The sequence below is a fragment of the Mustela lutreola genome, chromosome 2, assembly GCF_030435805.1.
Source record: "Mustela lutreola isolate mMusLut2 chromosome 2, mMusLut2.pri, whole genome shotgun sequence".
NCBI lineage: Eukaryota > Metazoa > Chordata > Mammalia > Carnivora > Mustelidae > Mustela > Mustela lutreola.
In genome coordinates, this window is record NC_081291.1 from 93,990,382 (window position 1) to 94,011,651 (window position 21,270).

The window sequence follows — 21,270 nt, forward strand, 5'->3', positions numbered from 1 at the left end:
ATAGTTAACATTTTTAAAACAAGTTAGATGGTTTTGTCTAAGACAAAGGTATTAACCCAGTGACTTCCTGCTAGCATAGAGCTTTGTAAATGTAAAATGTACAGAAATTTGTATTAAAACATTTGAAGAGTTAGATGTCTATTCACTTTTAATTGCAGAGGACCAGATAGACAAAGGGAAAGCGCTGTGGATGGCTAAGCAGAAGCTATGCTTTCAGAATTGCTTAATGCAGCCTTGGGTTTGGCCAAGAAAATCGAAAGTGACTCTGCCCATAAATTTTGCTAACCTTCATAGCAGCATGCTTCAGAAAGATTTAGATTTTGTTTTCAGATATGTTTATATAAAGGTAGTATAGAATGATTCTTTCTAAGCCTATGTTTACTAAGAGTTTATTAAATGTTTCAGCACAAACTCTCTCTCATATTTTTCACTGTAGCAGAGCAAATGTTAAGGATGTGAAGTTACACAGAATCCCAGTTTTCCTCCACTTAACGGCTGGTTGTGTGACTTGGGACAAATCATTAGATTGCTCTTAGCTTTGATTTTTCTCAGCTGCAAAATGGATAATATCAACAAACTTGTTAGAACTATTGAGGCCCATTATACTTAAGGCACTTACTACAGGGCTTGGCATGTCATCAGCAGTTTCAGTAAATGCTAACTTGCACTATTTTTTTTCTGTTAAAAAATAGTAATATTCTGTGTCCTAGATTCTGAAGATGCTCAACAGCAACACCGAGAGCCCTTATTTGATATGGAATAATTGTACAAGAGCAGAACTACTTGAGTTTCTTGAATCCCAACAAGAAAACATGATTAAAAAGGTATGTTATTGTTTCATAAACTTCTGGGGTTACTTGGTCTCAAAAAATATTCTCTGGAAACATAATTCAGTATTGACAAGACAGAAACATACTGTTTCTCCATTTGGTGTTAGGCCTACAGGTTTTTGCCACCTAATGGGTGGCCCATGTAAGAACGGCAGTCTTGTACTAAATCATGAATTTGTGTTTGTTGTTGTCCCATTTACATGTAAACATCTTTTAATGTCTTTAAACATACCTTTACATGTCCCATTTACATGTCCCATTTACATGTACATGAACAGCTACATGTAAACAACTCCAAAAACACTGTTGCAGTTGTTGTCTTCGGCTTCTTTTGCCAGTACATCAAAGTTGCTTTCTGGTATCAGAATCAAACCGTTTCTCCTGTCTTGCCACCTTCTGGTGGAGAATCTCTGAAGCTGTGAAAAACAAAAAACAACAACAAAATAACCAAGATAGTCCTGTGGCCAAAGATAAGGCCTGCTTAGTCCATACACTGGATGGTTGAGACTTAATGGTTTAGCAGACAGTTATGTTTATGGGCTTAGATTTTATTAAACAATAAAGACCAATGTTATGTCCTGAATTATTCAAGATTTTTTTTTTAAACTCATTTCATGATAGAACTCTACAGATCAAAGTTTTGAGAATTGCGGAGCTGGAGAGAACAGGTCTCACATTCTTATACATCTCTTCTTTTGCCAGAAGAAACATAATAGCATCTTCTCTTTGTTTAACACTTTACAGTTTATTGTATACTTTTACATATCATTTCATTTCCACCTAAATCTACATTGGTGCTGTTTTTCTGCCATTCCTCTTTTCTGTCTTTTTCCTTTTTGTTAAATGGATACACTTCCCAGTGTAGCAACCTCTGTATTACCATGTCTTCTTTCTTTTTTTTCTTCAGAGACTCTATTTTCTAGCACTTCCATTCAGTGTATTACTTCTCTTTTTTTCACTTATTTTTTACTATTTTTTTATTTTAATTTTTTTTTAATTAATATATAATGTATTATTAGCCCCAGGGATATAGGTCTGTGAATCGCCAGGTTTATACACTTCACAGCACTCACCATAACACATACCAGTGTATTAATTTTTAAAGGCCAGTCCAGATGTGTTCACTTCTTAGCTCCATCACCCTAGAGCTGACCAGGCCAGATGTCTGCTGAGTAGAGTGAGAAGAACCAAGTGTCATACTAGCTTTATAAACATTAGCTCTAAGACACCTCGTTGTGATCTTTTGAAATTTTAGAATGAGTTATAATATTAACCTTTGGACTAAAAAATAACTCATGCCTATTCAAGAGTTAATATTATTAGTTGTAAACATTAATACTGCATTGAGTGCTTTGATGTGTGTCCCACCACAGTTTCCCTCTAGAAAAAAATGGAACTTCCAGGCTATTTATCTGTTAAATTATTAAATTGACTATGGTTAGATTTATAAATCAGACACTGGTGATTCTGATTTACATCTAACAGTCTGTTTTCTTTTTTAAAAAGGGTGATTGTGACAAAACTTATGGATCAGAATTTGTCTATAGTGATCACGCCAAAGAACTTATTGTAGGGGAGATTTTTGTTAGGGTGTATAATGAAGTCCCTACTTTCCAACTAGAGGTAAGCTCTCTACTTCTCATTTTGTCTGATACCCTCAGTCTTTTTTTTATTGAAAGCTGCTAGTTTATTCACACTAAATAAGTTGAAATAATACATGTTCTTTGCCAAGTGTGTTACACTCACCTGGGTATGTGATGTGGTTACCATTAGTAATTTGTAAACCTTTATTTTGCTTGTTGAAGAATTTATTTTGTGGATTCATGAAAATAAGTATTCCTTGCCCGACTGTTTTTTATATTTTATGGATGATGCTACCTAACTGTGTCATATGCATATACCTTTGACTTACTAGTCTCTCCTGGAAGTGCAAGGTCATTTACACATTGACTATATCATGTAGAATATCAAACCACCAGACAGAAGTACTTCTCTGGCCAATTATTAGAGGAAAATAAGAAGATACCAGTGGAAAGCAAAGAGATTTTTTTAGAAAATGATTGAGGTCAAACCATGTCATTTCTTTTGATGATCCCTAATCACTTTCAGAAGCAAACGAGGAGCTTTTTTATCTTCAAGTGCTTGGTGGTCATGTAGGAATTTTTTGTTGTAGTTTTTTCCTTGGATGGAGTGGCAAGGAGGATTTGGTGGTTGGTTGGTCTATAAGAAGGGAAGAAGTGAGGCTTTGGTTTGTTTTTTGTTTTTTGTGTTTTAAAATTTATTTATTTGAGAGAGCACAAGCAGGGAGAGTGTCAGGCTCCCCACTGAGCAGAGAGCCCAACACGGGGTTGGATCCCAGGACCCTGGGATCATGACCCAAACCAAAGGCAATGCTTAACCGACTGAGCCACCCAGGTGTCCCACTGGGGCTTTGTTTTCAAGTTTGCACTTGGGAAAAAGGAATCTACTAAACCATAATGTATATTATGGTTTATCACAGAATAGTATGTATAAATAGCTGTAAGGCAGAGTGAGTTCATTGATTTGTGAAGTTCTTTGAAAACTGTCCTTCAAATTTATATTCTATTTTTTTAAATGTAAAAATATAACCAAATTGTGGAAGTTACATATGGTACTATCAATTACTTTGATTTGTAAAAGGAAGAGATAAACTAATTCAGAATTGGCATACTAAAGTCCTAATGGGACTATATCAGATCTCTAATGTATTGGGACAAAAAAAGTTGAGAAATGCTTTCTAATGCAACTGGGTTTTACTTCTTCCGCCCCCAAATCCATAAGTGTTCATGTATATGTATAATTTAATCGTTCCATACCCTGAAGATTTTTGGGAGGAAGGGAGTGGGTGTTGCTGTGGAGTCTCATAGTTATTTCTGAGGGCACACATGTTTGTAAATATTTCTCCACTCGACTTAGGTCCCAAAAGCATTTGCTGCAAGTCTTTTGGATTATATAGGCTCCCAGGCTCAGTACCTCCACACATTCATGGCTATCACACATGCTGCAAAAGTGGAGTCAGAGCAACATGGAGACCGCTTGCCAAGAGTGGAAATGGCTTTGGAAGCTCTGAGAAATGTCATAAAATATAATCCAGGTGTGTGACTATACCCTTGATCAGTAAGATCCTTATAATAGCAGAGCCCCAAACATTCCAGTTCTTGATTTTATCAGAGAAACTTAAGGAAAACAGTATACTTGGTTATAATGTTTTACTTAATATAATGTAACAAGAATTAAGCTAATAATATTTTTACCTATAAACAGTAGAGTGGAAGGAGGGGAGATGAAGGCATCATGTATAGAATTCATATCTCTAAGAGAAAAATTAGTCTCGATGAGTTGAAAAGACAGAATAACTTGATAATATAAAATTTCATATTGATGACATAAGTTGACCTATAAGTACTTAAATTAAATTGATTTATTAGGTGATCTTATCTGTCTCTTCTGGTATCTAACACAATGCTGTGTATAGATAGGCTCTTATATTTTTGAGAAACTACTTGAAGGTTTTGGTGTATAAAAATTGAAATTAAAAAAGTGAGTTTTCATTCTTACACAGCCTTAAGAGGATATTTCCAAAAATGTTACCACTCTTGCCTGACAACACATGAGTGAAAACTTGAAAGCTTCTTCTAATTCTAACTTTGATAACAAATATGGTGTATAGAACCTAAAATAATATAGATTCAGTTTAAGTAACTTGAGGACCCCAAATCCTTTTTGTTAGCATTTATCATTAACTCTCAATTACTCTTTTGCTTTTTCCACATATATTACAGTGGTATAGTGGTTTGAAAATGAATTTAAAAGCAGTCTATTTATAGAACATTTTCAGACTCCTTTAAATTGAGGAGTCTTAGTGAATTATCTTCTGAAGTCTTAAAAAACTACAGATTATACCATATATTCCACTAACATAGTAAAAGGCAAAATACACTGCACAGAACCTTAATGTTTAATATTTTTATTCAATTAACATAATGATAGTAAGTATATGGGATTGGGGTTTGAGGTGTGTAGGAATGGAAACAGTATTCAGTTTTATGTATTTTCACAAGGAGCCCTTTATATATCCATACAGTTGTTTGTAATGTAGTCCTCAACTGACAGAGTTCTAATTCAGTTTATATTAAAAGCAAATGATGTCACACTCTGCCAAACTGTAATTAGGCTGAGGGGGTAGGTCTAATGTCTAAAGGTAAAGAGTAGAATTATCATTATCTTACACACTTATTTTTTAAATTGCATTTGCATTGTGTATTTGAGATTTGAGATGTTTGGTTTTAGTTTGAAGGCTGGGGATATGGATGCAAATGAAAACAAACCTAAGAAATGTTATCTTACTTTTTGCCTCTTAAGATTTACTGCTGTTTAGAAGGTACTCCATTTATTCCATGTCACAAATGTTGAGAAAGTGTTGTCAGAGACTTAGAATCAATAGTAAGCAACAGTGTAGATCAGTTTTCTGAAGGTACTTAGAACATCTCTTAGAAATAAAAGATAAACCTCTTATTCTTATTCCTTAGGCTCTGAAAGTGAATGCATTGGGCACTTTAAGTTAATATTTTCTCTTCTCCGTGTCCATGGAGCGGGTCAAGTGCAGCAGTTGGCGTTAGAGGTAAAGGAATTTTGTATTAAAGCATGCTGTCTCTCCTACCACTACAGTATGTGCTTTAGGCCTTGAGAACCACTATCTGAAGTTGAATGGAAGTTTGCATATATTTTCTTTTCTTTTCTTTTTTTTCTTATTTTGTCTGTTAAGCCAAGTAAATGTGTTCTCAAAATTTAAATTAGTATACTCATTTTGAAGAACAGTGTTTCACGATGTTGTTCCGGGTGGTTCCCTGGGTGGTCATTGTCTGCCATGCATCAGAACTTGGGATGCATTATATAGTGTCATGCAATGTGTGTTAAGGAATGGGCTTTACTGGGGAAGCTTGGAAGCCAGAGATGACAGGAACAGTGGGCAGGATTTCCCTGATCTCTCAGTGTCCCTAGAGACCAGGGCCTACTGCTGGCCACGCACTGTACATTTGTGCTCAGAGGACTCACTTACCCCCTTCCCTTCAGTTACTGTCCTTTTTTAGTACAAAATTAGATTAGTACAAAAGCAGCCTCTTCACTGAGGGTTACAGACAACTGGGCTGTACGATGTTTATAGGAGCTATCTAAGAAGGTCAGAATCTTTGAGCTTTAATGGTCCAAGAAAAGTTGGAAGTCCCTTTTTTAGGAGAATGAAAGCACTTGTCCCATGGGAAACTGGGTGCAGCCTTTTCCTCTGGGAGAAGCAGGAGGTCTCTGGCTACAGGGGTCTCATTGTCTAGGCAATCCAGAGTAGGCTCCCAAGATCATTTTTCAGATGATCCTGCTAATTATAACATACATGATTTATTGTAAAGAACACCAAATTAAACCCTGCAGCAACAGGTTTGTGAGCAGTTTATGAATTAGTTGCATAACATGTTCTTATGTTGCGTTTTGGTTGAAAAGATTTTTAATAAAATAATAAAAATTACTTTTAATAAAATAATTTAAAAAGCTTATTAACAAGCATGTTCTTTTAATTGGAAAGTGTGTTTCTCTACTTAATTCCTCCATATCCTTATAACTTTTTAAATGAACATCATTAAATCTGTCATGTTGGTTTGAGATGCTGACCATGTGTTTCAAGTGACATTGATCTTCTAGATGTATACTATAAAAGTTAGACTTGAGAGGTCATCTTCTTTGAAAGAAAAACATGCCTGTTCCTTTATAACAGATAGAAAGATAAACTAAATCTCTTGTGCTGGGCACTGAAGACATTTCCTGTCTCCCTCTAAAAGCAAAAAGAAAGTTCCAGTAGTGAGGATCATTATCTTCCTAAACACTCCCCAACCCAGTTCTGTGATTGAAATACATAGTATGGAGCATGAGCAGTGTGGGATTGAAGGCATCTTTATAACCTCGAGATTGTGACTTGTTTCTAAAATATTTTTTAGATAATTACATTTAATTCTTATCTCTAAATTAATAGGAAGTTAATATATATACACACCATATACATGAGCATAAATGTTTTTTAATTATTTTTATTATTTCACAAAAGATCAAAGTAATAAAAGCAATCTTTTAAAATTAAACTGTTAAAAGTTATTTTCTCTTCCAAACATTTTTTTACACTTTGGGAAGCTTCAAACTTTTTTGGGTCTGACTAATTGGACTTAATTTTATTTAGGAGCAAAATTATTTCCCAAACTCTTAATATCTTGTTGATTTAATTTTCAGGTTGTGAATATAGTGACATCTAACCAAGATTGTGTGAACAATATTGCTGAATCAATGGTTTTGTCCAATTTATTGGCTCTTCTGCATTCATTACCATCAAGTATGTATATTTCATGAATGGGAATTTTGGAAACCATAGCATGGCCAACCTATAGAGGGAGCAGTCACATAGCAAATAGAAAACCTCTGACAAAACATGATATCCATATTTACTTTAGAATCTCTTAAGTAGTATTCGTTATATTGAGTTGTCTTAATTATGTTTTACATCAGTAAATAAAACTATTTTGTATTTATCATTTCAAAAGTTGAAAGTTAGAGGTAAGAGAGGTCCAAAAGCAAAGGAAAATAACCTCGGTTTTTCAGTTTATTAGTTTTCTGAGTATGGTATGCACTGAGTAATTGAGAATTGACCCATGGTTTATAAAGAAACCTCATTGCTCTTAGATGATAGGAAAAAATGCTTTAAGATAAAAATTACCTTGGGCGCCTGGGTGGCTCAGTGGGTTAAGCCGCTGCCTTCGGCTCGGGTCATGATCTCAGGGTCCTGGGATCGAGTCCCGCATCGGGCTCTCTGCTCAGCAGGGAGCCTGCTTCCTCCTCTCTCTCTCTGCCTGCCTCTCTGCCTACTTGTGATCTCTCTCTGTCAAATAAATAAATAAAATCTTTAAAAAAAAAAATAAGATAAAAATTACCTTGTTTTCAACTTACAGTTCAATTCTGCATTTTTTGTCCTTTACGGATTTGATGCAGATAGAGATTATTACCACCAAAGTGAGATCAGTTTTTAAAAATACACCTGTCTTATTTCTTGAATACAGCCTGCACTGATACAGGCTTCTTTTTAACTATGCAGTTGTCTAACACAGTCGTGTGTGTTCGTGTCAGAATTAACCTTGAGATTGCTTTTCAAAGGCAACTAGTATAATTCCAGCTTCACCACTGACTGTCAGAATACATTACTTACTTGGGTTTGCCAGCCCCTTGGAAGCCACGTTGCTCTTGGCTTACACCTATCTACCTCCTTGAGAATGAGAGCCTTTCTCTTTCATTTTATGCCTTAGTGCCTTGCACACAGTAGTGCTTCAGTGACTAGAATGGAGTTGAATTTCCATTGAATGATGTTGTTTTCTTTAATAAAGAACATTTGAAATAGTTCTCTAAAATGACAGCTTTTGAAAGTCATTTGCAGATTGCTTGTGTCATACCTACAACCTTAGTTGGTTTTTCTTCTTTATCGGTTTTCAGTGGCTTTGTGAGGCTTTAAACAATGCGAAATCACAATGACTTATGAAGTAAAGAATGTTGCAAATTCATAGTTTGAGAACTATAGTCCAGTCAGTATTTTAAGCTTACAGGTGAAGTAGTTGACATCTAGACAGCTCAGCCTACTCTGCTGTCATTAATATGTTAGACTAAATCACCTGTCTTCCCGCTGGTTGCTAAGGAATATTAAATACATAAAATATTTAACCTTCCTAGTATCCCCTCCAAAGATTTACTGTTCTCCTCTGAAACTGTTTCAGCAGTGGTGCATTTTCACTAAAGTGTTGTCGCTTCTCTTAGGATTTTGAATGTGTGTTCTTCTGTATGTGAGCAGAGCCCAGCCCAGGGAGCATCCTTTGTTGTTGCTTCACTGTCAGCTTAATGCTTGATAGCCTCCACCCTTATTGCCAGCTCTTGCCCCTTTAGTCCCCTGTCTGTCATTGCTGTTTGACTCTGGAAGAGTTAAAGTCCAATAGCCAAATATACTTTGATGGCAGGCGATGAGAGATATATAGGCTGTATCTTTCTACTGTCATGTCTTAGATTGCAGCAGTGTCTTGCAATTGCTGCTTCCTACTCACTTCTCTAAGACCAAAGCACCAGATAAAAATGTTGGATTCCTGACCAGTGTCTTCCGTGTGGTGCCAGGAAGTGGAAAGATTTTGCCTGTTTAATGATCAATGAAGTAGGAAGACAGTATGGCACAGTAGTTACGAGTGTGAAGCTTGGAGTCAGACCTCTCGGTAAAACCCAGCTGTGCCACTCACTAGCCATGACACCATGGACTGGTTAAACTGGGCCTTGTCTTCCCCATTCTAACAAGGCCATAATAATACCTGTCACTGGTTATTGTGAAGAGATAAGTATGATAACACTCTGTAGAACACCTAGGCCAGTGCCAGGCCAGAGCTGATGCCCAGTAAATATCAGCTGATGTGATGATGGTGCATTCCTTGAAATATCTTCTATCCTACAGGTCGCCAGCTTGTTTTGGAAACTCTTTATGCTTTGACATCAAGCACAAAAATAATCAAAGAAGCAATGGCGAAAGGTAACGTATAGAGTGCTTTCTCATCCAGTCATGCTCTAAATAAGCTTACTTTGAACTGTTTCTGTACAGTCTGATAAACTAGGAGAATGCTTTAGAAGGCTTAAAAAATTTTAAAAAATCATACTCCATTAAGTTGAAATAAAGTTAAAAATGAATTCAACTGATCAGAAGTCATATTCTTTATAGTATAAATGCTAATTATTTTTTTCCTTCATAGGAGCTTTGATTTACTTACTAGATATGTTCTGCAATTCAACGCATCCACAGGTTCGAACCCAAACAGCGGAACTTTTTGCTAAAATGACAGCAGACAAACTAATAGGTCCAAAGGTGAGCACAAAATAGGTCTTCAGAAAGAAATTATTTAAGATCTGTTACTTTGATATTGATTTCATGAAGTTTACCAAAGTCTGATGGTGAGGCTAAGGACATGATTTGATGTGAAAGTTGGAAGATCGATATACTTGAAATTGTTGCTCTGCATTACTACTTTGAGAAAAATTATAGATGGAGAAGCCTTTATTGGAATTGAGAAGTCTTAAGACAGTGTTTGGATTATGGTGGTAAACCGTATACCTTCCTTGAAGAAAGAACAAGAGTATATGTAAGGTTTTTTGTTTGTTTGTTTGTTTGTTTAATATTTATTTATTTGACAGAGAGAGGGATCACAAGTAGGCAGAGAGAGGGGGGAAAGCAGGCTCTCCACTGAGCGGGGAGCCCGATGTGGGGCTTGATCCCAGGATCCTGATATCATGACCTGAGCCGAAGGCAGAGGCTTAACCCACTGAGCCACCCACTTCTATCTTTTGACAGAAGATAGTTGGGTTAGACTTTGACACTGTGAGGAGTGGCCTGTGGAAGTAGCTGTAGTGATCTGTGTTCTTAAACGCCCCACATCTTTGTTAGTACAGACATAGCACCTAGGCAAGTAAGTCCATACGGGCACGGAGTGTAACAGCTTCTCCATGTTATAGGGAGGTCTTTCGTCTGGAATCTGAAGATGACTGGATGATCTTCGGAAACATAGTCCTGTTTGTAGACCGTGAACCTGTTAAAACAGTACTTCTGAGTAGAATTCCATCCAGACACAGGTGTAGTCAGTCTCCTTCATTAACTCAGTTTCAGCAGAAGTAGTGCTCGCTGAAGCATTCATTGTCTGTGCCTAGCCCGGGAAGCTAGCACCTCAGAGAAGTGTTTCAGGACTCAAACCCCTGAGCCACCACTTCCAGAGTCAGTCTTACCTCAATAAAACAATCTGGATTTAAGTTTTTTCCCTTGTCTTGTCTCTAGATCGGGATACTGAGAATGTCAGAGTCTCAGAAACAATTTTACTTTGGGAATAAAGTTAACAATTTGTCATTACAAGGGTTGATGAGGGAGATTACATTTGGATTTCTGTAGAAAGGGTCCATAAAAGTATGAGTACTGGTATTTAATACAGAGTTTTCTTAAAGCTAGAGTTGGCTATTACAAAGTTGTAATATCTAATATTACATGATATATATAATGTTTTAGTTGTTTAAACACATACTGGAGTTAACTTTGAGCTCTTTAGTAATTTTTTGTCCATCGAAATACATGAGGGACAGATTTTCTCAAAGTGAATATATTTACACTAAAATTTTTTGTATAGGAACAATACAAGTACCAGCTCCTTCAGTGAATGGTTTGCAGGAAGGTATTTTAGAACTGGGAGGTGTGAACTTTTTTCCTTTTTGGTTAACAGCTTTTTTTTTTTTTTTTTTTTTAAAGTTTTGTATTTATTTAATATACAGAGAGAGATCACAAGTAGGCAGAGAGGCAGGTAGAGAAGGGGAAGCTGGCTCCCCGCTGAGCAGAGAGCCCAATGTGGGGCTCGATCCCAGGACTCCAAGACCATGACCTGAGCCGAAGGCAGAGGTTCAAACCTCTGAGCCACGCAGGCACTCTGGTTAACAGCTTTATTGAGATATAATTCACATAGCTACAGTTCACACATGTAAAGTCACCAGTTCAGTGGTTTTATTATATTCACAGATTGGGTAACCACTGTCTGTTTTCTTCAGTGCAAGGGGAAAAAAAAAAATGTTCCCATTGGCAGTCACTACCCATTCCTCCTCTTCCAGCCCCTGGCAGCCACTAACTTATATTCTGGATTTGTCTGTCTGGGCAGTTCATATGAATAAAATCATGTAATATGTGTTCTTCTGTGACTGGGTTCTGTCACTTAGCACGTTTTCAAGGTTATTCCATACTGTTCATTCCTTTTTCTTGCCAAATAATACTCCCTTGTATAGATAAACCACACTGTTTTTCCATTTATCAGTTGATGATCATGTGAATTGTTCCTACATTTTGGCTCTTCTGACTAAAGATGTGTATTTTATTTCTCTGAGAATGGAATTTTTGGATCAGAGGGTACTATTTGTTTAACCTTTGAGGAATTGTCATACTCTTTTCCAAAATGGCTACAGCATTTTACATTCCTACCAGCAATGTCTGAGGGTTCTTATTTCTCTACATCTTCTCTAACATTTGTTATTAGATATCGATTTTGATTATAGCCATCCTAGTGGGTGTGAAATGGTATCTCATGGTTTTGATTTGCATTTCCTTGGTGACTAACAATGTTGAGTATCTTTCATGTGCTTTTGGCCTTTTGTACATCTTTTTTTAGAAAAATAACTATTTGTTTTTATTTTGCTTATTCTTTAAGTGGGTTATCTTTTTACCATTGAGTTGTAATTGTTCTTTATACATTCTGGATGCCAGTCCCCTATCTAGTACATGATTTGCAGATATTTTCTCTCATTCCATGGATGTCATTCTGGTTTTTTTATGGATATTTATTTATCTGAGAGAGAGAGTGTGAGGGGGCAGGGCAGAGGGAGAGAGAGGAAAACCCCAGGCAGGCCCTTCGCCCAACACAGAGCCTGACAAAGGGTTCGCTCTCATGATTCTGAGATCACAACCTAAGCCAAAACCAAGATCATATGCTTAACTGACTGTGCCACCCAGGTGCCCCATAGCACATAATTTTTTTAGTTTTGATGAAGCCTAGTCTGGTTTTTTTGTTGCTATTATAGCTTGTGCTGTTTATCTCATATGTTAGAAACCACTGCCTAATCCGAGGTTACAAAGAGCTATACCCGTGTGTCCTCCTACTAGTTTTATAGTTTTAGCTCTTGGATTTACATCCTAGATCCAGCTGAATTAATTTTCATAGATGATGTGAGGTGGGAGTGGGACCAGTAAAATTTTCCTATAAAGGAAAAAACACGGTAACTATTTTATCCTTTTTGGGTCATCTGATTTTTTTCACAAATACTGAACTCTGCCATTGTTACGGGAAAGCAGCCATAGACAGTAACTGTAAATGGTCGTGGCAGTGTTCCAATAAAACTTTGTATACAGGGACGCCTGGGTGGCTCAGTTGGTTAAGCGGCTGCCTTCAGCTCAGGTCATGATCCCAGCGTCCTGGGATCAAGTCCCACATCGGGCTCCTTGCTTGGCAGGGAGCCTGCTTCTCCCTCTGCCTCTGTCTGCCTGTGCTCACTCTCTCCCCCAATCTCTCTCTCTGATAAATAAATAAAATCTTTAAAAAAAAAAAAAAAAAAACTTTGTATACAAAAACAGGTGGCAGGACAAGTTTGGCTCCTAGTGTGCCCACTCTTGTTCTCGGATAATTGAGTAGCCTTTACGTAACTCTCAAGCCTTATAGTCAAAGAATTTGCATTATATAAATTGTTCTACTTAAATGTTTAATAATATCAGTGAGTGATCACTTCTATTTGATTTCTCTCATGACTTAGAAAAGTGAAATACTTCCTATTTTGTGAATGTTGTCTGTTATGTAATGGACATAACTTCCTTTAGTTCATTGGCTGCTTAGGAAGTTCAGAACTAAATTTGCAGTATATCACTATCAGTTACATAGTTTTTGATGTTTCCCTTGTGTCCAGACTTTATATTAGTCTTTGTTCAAATAAGTTTTTGACTATCTGCTCCATGCCAAGGGCTGAGAATGCAAGCAATGAGCTAGAAAGACTAGGTCAGGGAAACTTTCCAGAAGAAAAGTTTGAGGGGCATCTGGCTGGCTCAGTCAGTTAATCATCTGCCTTTGTCTCAGGTCATGATCTTGGGGTCCTGGGGTCAAGCCCTGCATTGGGCTCCCTGCTCAGTGGGGAGTCTGCTTCTCCTTCTCCCTCCATCCTCCCCCCTGCTTGTGTTCACTCTCTCTTTCAAATAAATAAAATCTTTAAAAAAAAAAAAAAAAAAAGAAGACGAAGAAGAAGAAAACTTTGAGCATAGGCTCGAGTGATAATGAAGGAAAGAAAATCATGTGAAGATCTCAGGGGAAAACTTAACACTTCCCAACCTTCATTTTATGTTTGACCTTATGCCTCAAACTAATTTTCAGTGCATGCGTGTGTGTGTTGGATGTATTATTTTTACTGCCTCCCCCCCCCCCCCAGAAGTAATCTCTACACCCAGTATGGGGGCTTGAACTCATGACTGTGAGAGCAAGAGTTGCTTGTTTTACTGACTGAGCCAGCCAGGCACCCTTGTATTATTTTTAAAGCTGCATTTTAAGTCCTTTTTGGAAAGAGACACAGTGTAGTATAAAAGAGAGTATAGCAAAATAAATGCACTTGAAAGGCACAAAGGCAGCATGAAAAATATTTGTTTGCAAGGGCAGGGGGCATGATGGAGAGCTGGAGGGACAGGCCAACTAAGGGTATTCTGGGAAGAAGAAACCATGTGTGCAAGGCGTGATCTAGCAAGGTGTGCTCTGGATGGTATATGCATCAGCAATATTGAATCTCTTCAAGGGTCTTAAATTTGAAACAGAAAAAACGAAACTGGATAGATATGTAAGAGTGGGCCATATGAGTCTTGTTAAAGTTATCTTTGCATAAACCAAGGTTGATCTCTTCTCCCACTCCAGGTGGTTTGGTTGATAGTTGAGGCCCAGATCAGCCATACCACAAGTAACAGCAGTAATCCACCCTAGAGAAATGCAAAGCACACCAAACACTGAGCTGTCCAATAGGCCTTTTTTCTTTCTCAAATACCCTCATATAGGTCCGCATTACATTAATGAAATTTCTGCCAAGCGTTTTTATGGATGCCATGAGAGACAACCCAGAAGCTGCTGTACATATTTTTGAAGGAACTCATGAAAATCCAGAGCTGATTTGGAATGATAGCTCCAGAGATAAAGTGTCTACAACAGTTAGAGAAATGATGCTAGAGTAAGTAAAGTCTTCAGGTAAATCTCCAAGAAGGACAGATGTTTGCTCCATCATCCATCATCTCTCTAATATTTATTCTAATGTTTAATGAAAGTTTTTTTAATGACTGAAGCTTGATATTCCCCTCTCCTTTTCTTTCCCCCCCAAGGCACTTTAAAAATCAGCGAGACAACCCCGATATAAATTGGAAGGTAAAATACACTTTTATTAAGAGGAAGGAATTTTACATTTATATTTTTTGTAGATTTGTTGTTTTTTAATTCCTACTGAGTCAGTGTAATGACTGTCAGCTATTTTGTCATTAAGACATTTAAGTATTCTCCTGGAAAATAAGGTTATAAATTCAAAAATGGGAATATTCACTTTTTAAGTAAGTAATCAAAACACCTTTTTTGAATTTTATTAAGGGAAAATAAAACTTACAGTAATTATAATTTGATTTTGTTAATAACCACTTAATGGGATTTGCATTTTTTGTTTCATGTAGGACTAATGATTAAGTGACTTGACTGTGATTCATTCTTTCTTTAAAGTTGCCTGAAGATTTTGCTGTGGTGTTTGGAGAAGCAGAGGGTGAACTTGCTGTTGGAGGAGTTTTCTTGAGAATCTTCATTGCACAACCAGCCTGGGTTCTAAGAAAACCCAGAGAATTTCTTATTGCACTATTAGAAAAATTAACTGAGCTCTTGGAGAAGAACAATCCACATGTAAGCTTCAGCCAGCAGCAGAACATTTGAATTTGCTAAACATGTTGATGGTGTTTCTGTTAAAACACCATCCTCATTGACCATACATTAAGAACTGGCTCCCTCTTCTAAAACCGCGGCCACATTTAAATTCAGATATACCTATTCGTCTTTTTTGGTGCATTTCAAAAGTGCAACTCACTAGTAAAAGAATTATTTCTGAACCAAAGTTGGAGATGAATATTGACAGAATGCTGTTTCTGACAATTACAGAGGCTCTAAAAGAATTTTAATTTTAAGGAGAAATGTAAATGTTCAGTACTCCCCTGGAAGCGTGTCCTGCTAGGGTGTGTTCTTCACTCAGCTTTCCATATGTGACCGGGATGACCCTCGTGAAAGAAGAGTAGTTAACAGTTGACAGCAGAGTAGTTAACCATATGAAGGAACCTAGTACCAAAGCCAAGACTACTAGGGAAGCAGAGTGAGAAAGTAGCCTTGGTCTTCATTTGCTGAGTCAAATCCTGGAAGTATGTAAGGTTTTGTTACTTAAACCTTTAGACCAAAAATACTTGAGGTACGTGACTTTTGTTATATTAAACAGGCGGGCTATGGGGCAAGGTGAGTAAAGAACCCAGGCTGTGTTATTAGATGGTCCTGGACCCAGTACCAGCTCCACCACTGACTGACTGTGTGATCTGGAGCAGTAGTACCTCGTGGTTCTGCCTCATTTATAGATGGATCATAGCACCTGCCGTTAGGCTAAGGTTTTAATGAATTTTATATATAGAGGGTCCTTAGCATAATGCCTGGCACATGCCAACTGCCTGAAAATTACTAGTTACCAACATTAGATTAGCATAGCTTCGGGAAAAAAATTAGTTTACCAAATATTTGCATATGTCACTTGCCATAGTCAGGTTTTCTCTTCACTAGGATTTTTACTATGTATATAGTTTCCTTAAAAAAAAAAAAAATCCTCAAAAGGCAGAAACTTAGGGGGGGGAAAAAGCACAATATTTTCCTCACATCACCTTTCTTGGTAGGCTCATCCGAATTTCCATGTTCATTTGAGATGCTGCGGTTGTATATGTCTGCATATAATGGTGTAAGTTACAGGTCTTTGCAGTCCACAACAGAAAGTGCCTTATCGCAGCCAGACCTGTTCAGTAGGATTTTTAATAGAACTGGAAAACACATTTCATTATTTTTGCATTCTCCTGAACTAGTGATGTTCCCTGATAACTGACATTTCTCTAACATTGACTACAGCTTTCTAGTAATACCTTTTGGGAGATGATCTCTTAAACCTGCAACAGAAATGAAATATGACGTGTCCCAGTGAAAGGCTGCTTAGAGTAGGATATGACCTTCTTAAAGTCCTAGGAATTCATGCCTCTTTTTCAAGATGGGAAGTTTGTTGTTTCTTTAGGATTTGTGAATCAGTTTTCAAAAATCAGCACTTAGAATTTATAGATCTCTAGGTTAGAATATCAAATAATATCCAAGGGTATTTAGGACTTACTTTGTCAGTATTTTATAGTTTGTTTGTTTGTTTTACACCTTCCAGGGAGAAACTCTGGAAACTTTGACAATGGCCACAGTTTGTCTCTTCAATGCACAGCCTCAGCTGGCCGACCAGGTCCCACCTTTGGGCCACCTCCCCAAAGTGATCCAAGCGATGAATCACAGGAACAATGCCATTCCTAAGAGTGCCATCCGCGTTATCCATGCCCTGTCTGAAAACGAGGTATGCATGAATGCATTTTATAGCTTCTAATTCTGGAATTTATGATCCCCTCTTCCTGATGAATGCACATTGCAGTATCGGTCCCTGTCCTACCATGTGCCTCTCTGCATATGAACCAGCAGTATTATAACAACCCTGAGAGTAGTTCAAATGATGTAATTAATAGGAGACTGAATTTGGGTTCATTATTAAACTTGAGCTGAATGGAGGTTTTCCACATATTTGATTATTGTATTTACTGTGCTATATGAAATACTGCTGTTCTACAAGTAACCTTTTTTTTGGACACTTAGCTGTGTGTTCGAGCCATGGCATCTTTAGATACCATTGGCCCACTGATGAATGGAATGAAAAAGCGACCAGATACTGTTGGTCTAGCCTGTGAAGCAATTAATCGAATGTTTCAGAAGGAGCAGAGTGAATTAGTGGCACAAGTAAGTGATTCTACATTTAGTACTATTTTAGGAAAACAAACATAGCAAATAGATTTTCATTATTTAGCACTGATTTGGTTTCTGTGACTTAAATTTGGTAGGGAGATAAGTTGGGGTTTGTGCGTGCATGATTTTATATTTTATACACATACAGGCGTGCATATATATATACATATATATAAATGTGTATACATGTATGTGTACACATACACTTTCTTTCACACATGTACACACACACACACACTCATAAAGGCAGACCAGCTATCAAAAATCTTAACAACTTCAGGGCGCCTGGGTGGCTTATTCGGTTAAGAGTCCAACTCTTGATTTAGGTTCAGGTCATGACATCGGGGTGGTGAGATTGAGTGAGCCCCATGTCAGGCTCTGTGCTGGGTGTGGAGCCTGCTTAAGATTCTGTTTCCCCCTCCTCCTCTGCCTCTCCCCCATCTTGTTCCTGCACTCTCTTTATGAAAATAAGCTAACAAAAGTACTTTTGCGATGTTTAATTTTAAATTTTGGTTTTTTGCTAAGCATTTATTCTTAGCTTGCTTTGTAAAAATTTACTTCCATCTCTTTGGAAGGACTCACTGTCTTTTGATGCCTTCATTTTTTAAGTCATGTTTAAGAAACATGCCAAGATTACTGTCTTTTTCAGAGAGATTACCCTCCCACCTAATGTAGATAGGACTTGGTGGATACTAATGTAGACCAGACACTAAATGAGCAAAACCATTGCAAAAGTGATCTTTCTAAAATACAATTCTTAAATATAACTGGGTCACTGTTCATCTTAAAAACTCTTCTTTGGTTGCCCATTACCACCAGATGACAAAGTGACAGCTGACATCCTTAGCCTCAGTACAAGGTCCTGCATCTTTATATCTGGCCCTCCAATTCTCCTGGCCCCTTTTCCTCTTCCATCTTATATCCCCTTCCACAACTTGCCCCTCATTTAGGCAGGTTAGAAGTACTGGGTACCTCTCAAAGAGGTAACCGCATACTTTGGAATTAGAATTTAGGATTGGCTTGAAGGGGTTGTTGTATTGAAAAAACTTGAGCTAGTACTACCCCTTGATGGCTCTGTGACCTCAGGCATGACGCATAAACTTAGACCATTCAGATTCCTCAGCTGAAATAGTTCTGAATCCTTCCAGGGCTGTTAGGAGAATGCTATCTGTAAAGGGAGGTACACTCACTGTTAGTTACTTCTCCCTCTTCCTTTGGAGCTTCAGGGTGGGTAGGGAAAATTGTGTGATACCTGAGTATTATCTAACTTTTAATAGGCTGATGGGAAATGTTTGGTGAATGCAAAGATTGATGTTTTAAGAAAACGTGAAAAAAAATTTGTGCCCATTAGTGTGGAGTGATCAAAGGAAGCAGTCCAGTGTAGTGGCTAAAGGTCATGTTCTGCATTCTGTGGGCCAACATACAGATTCTGTCACTGCCTGTGATTATCAGGTTTTACCTCTGTGTGATGATTTTTTTCATCAGTAACAATCCTAGTGCCTATGCTGTTACATGTTGTGAGGATTAAGTAAAATGATCAGTCTACAGCATTTAGAACAGGTAATGGTACGGAGTAAAATAGAGTGTCATTATCATTAGATCTATAGAAGAAATCTTTATCTGCATTAAAATGAAAGGAAGGAGGTTGTCTTCTTCCAGGTATGGTTCCAGGGTGAAATTGTTTCTTTGGTGAATTTCTTTCAGCATATTTATATATGTTCAATATTCTCTTCTAGGCCCTGAAAGTAGATTTGGTCCCATACCTCTTAAAATTACTCGAAGGTATTGGCCTTGAAAATCTCGACAGCCCAGCAGCCACGAAGGCTCAGATTGTTAAAGCTCTCAAGGCCATGACTCGAAGCCTGCAGCATGGAGAACAGGTGGGTCTGCACGGGGGTGACTTTAGCTGGTTGGTAACAGTAGGGTAGTCTCCGAGCCAGGGGTGCTGGCCATGGATGATCTGTGCGCCTCTCTTCATAGACTCAAATAGTCACTTGGGGGGGGGGGGGTTCTTTTTTGGAATACTGATAGTGTGATGTACATTTCAGGAAGAAAAATGCTGGAATTCTTCAGCATAAAAGAATATGGAGCATTTAGTGCTGATTGAGGTTAATACTTAGTTGTAGGATTTTTTGCCAGGCAGTGATAACTAACCATAATGATTAACAATCCCATAAGGCCATTTTCGTTTATCCTCTTTCTTTGTTAACACTTAACAGTGTGTGTCAGCCACATGCTTGTGCTGACTTCCACCTGGCCTAGTAATTTAATTTTCCTCTTTGGCTTTATTTGTATTGTTGCTTCTGAGGAGTTCCTCATTCAGTGTTACCATCCAGCATTATCTACTAAAGCTCTCTCTGTTTTTATTTTTTAAATTCAGGTGAAATTTACACAACAAGGGATTAACCATTTTATTTGTGTTTCACCATATTAACAGTGTTGTGCCACTGCCACCTTATCTGGTTACAAAACATTTTATCACCCCAAAGGGAACCTCCATATCCATTGAGCAGTTCCTCCCCATTTCTCCCTCCCCCTAGCCTCTGGCAAGAACCACTTTGTTTTCGTGAATTCATTTATTCTGGATATTTCATATAAAATAGAACCATATAATATATGACCTTTGTGTCTGGTATGTCATTTAGCGCATTGTCAAGGTTCATCATGTTAATACCTTGTATCGATGCTTCATTCCTTTTTGTGGCTGAAATGTTCCTATATGTATGTGCAACAACTCATTTATCCATTCTTCTGGTGAGAGACATTTGTTTTTTGTTGTTCGTTTGTTTTAAGATTTTATTTATCAGAGAGAGCACAAGCAGGGGGAGAAGCAGGCTCCCCAGTAAGCAAGGAGCCTGATGTGGGACTCGATCCCAGGACCCTGGGATCATGACCTGAGCTGAAGGTAGACAGTTAATCAACTGAGCTACCCAGGCTGCCCAAGGACTGTTACTCCCTACTAGTGTTCTTTCAGAGGTTTAAATTGTCTTTTAGTGATTCCACTGTGTTTGTGTAGAGTCTCACCAAAGAAACTTTTGTTATGCCATTGTCCATTCTATCAGTATCACCATTTGAACGTTTTAAAATAATCTTAAAGAAGAGAGGCCACATATCTTGCTGTGGTCATCAACTATGTGCTTAGAAGCATTGGGGTTTTTTTTCTGGGGGTGGGGGGTACCATGTGCAGGCAGTTGTCTTACCTTCGACCTGCCTCCAGATTTCTGTTGATGAAATTAGCCAAGTAACCCTGACACGCATCTTCCAGTCTGAAGAGGAGGAGGGAGGTGTGATAGTTTTCAAAATAGCACCTCCTCCACCACCTTCACAAGTGATTACTTCCATTGGTGCCTCCAAGCTTGGGGCAGGGAGTCTCTTGGACCCGCATGACCCTGTGTGTGTCTCTACTATAGTGCCTGCCACCAAATTACCTGGCGCTCTCTGTGTCCCGCACTAGGACTAGATTGTAAGCGCTTCAGAGACAGACGCTTTCTCATCTTTGTGTCTGTTGTGCCTCCACATGAGGAGGTGCCCAATAAATATTTGATCTCAGTGTTGATACATGAAAGACAGTCTCCGAGTTGGGATTTCCTAAACTTGTTTTAATAAATCTGTATCACACAGAAATATGTCCTTCATCTTTGTCCATTACACTCTACACACATATTTTGTGCTCTGGTATGTATGTACATCACAGATTAGTAGTTAACCCATTTTACATGTGATGC

The 21,270-nt window shown here is 37.9% G+C and overlaps 1 protein-coding gene across 2 annotated transcripts in view; it reads left to right on the top strand.

Moving 5' to 3' along the window:
* Window positions 1-21,270, top strand: part of DNAJC13 (DnaJ heat shock protein family (Hsp40) member C13) — a 124,764-nt gene that overhangs the window by 96,504 nt on the left and 6,990 nt on the right. For both annotated transcript variants that reach the window (XM_059162608.1, XM_059162609.1), the window contains 13 exons: window positions 711-824; window positions 2,337-2,453; window positions 3,768-3,945; window positions 5,381-5,472; window positions 7,122-7,221; window positions 9,364-9,438; window positions 9,656-9,768; window positions 14,503-14,672; window positions 14,821-14,863; window positions 15,206-15,379; window positions 16,926-17,105; window positions 17,399-17,539; window positions 19,282-19,425. In XM_059162608.1, coding sequence (XP_059018591.1) covers window positions 711-824; window positions 2,337-2,453; window positions 3,768-3,945; window positions 5,381-5,472; window positions 7,122-7,221; window positions 9,364-9,438; window positions 9,656-9,768; window positions 14,503-14,672; window positions 14,821-14,863; window positions 15,206-15,379; window positions 16,926-17,105; window positions 17,399-17,539; window positions 19,282-19,425 — 1,641 coding nt within the window. The remainder of the gene's footprint in view (window positions 1-710; window positions 825-2,336; window positions 2,454-3,767; window positions 3,946-5,380; window positions 5,473-7,121; window positions 7,222-9,363; window positions 9,439-9,655; window positions 9,769-14,502; window positions 14,673-14,820; window positions 14,864-15,205; window positions 15,380-16,925; window positions 17,106-17,398; window positions 17,540-19,281; window positions 19,426-21,270) is intronic.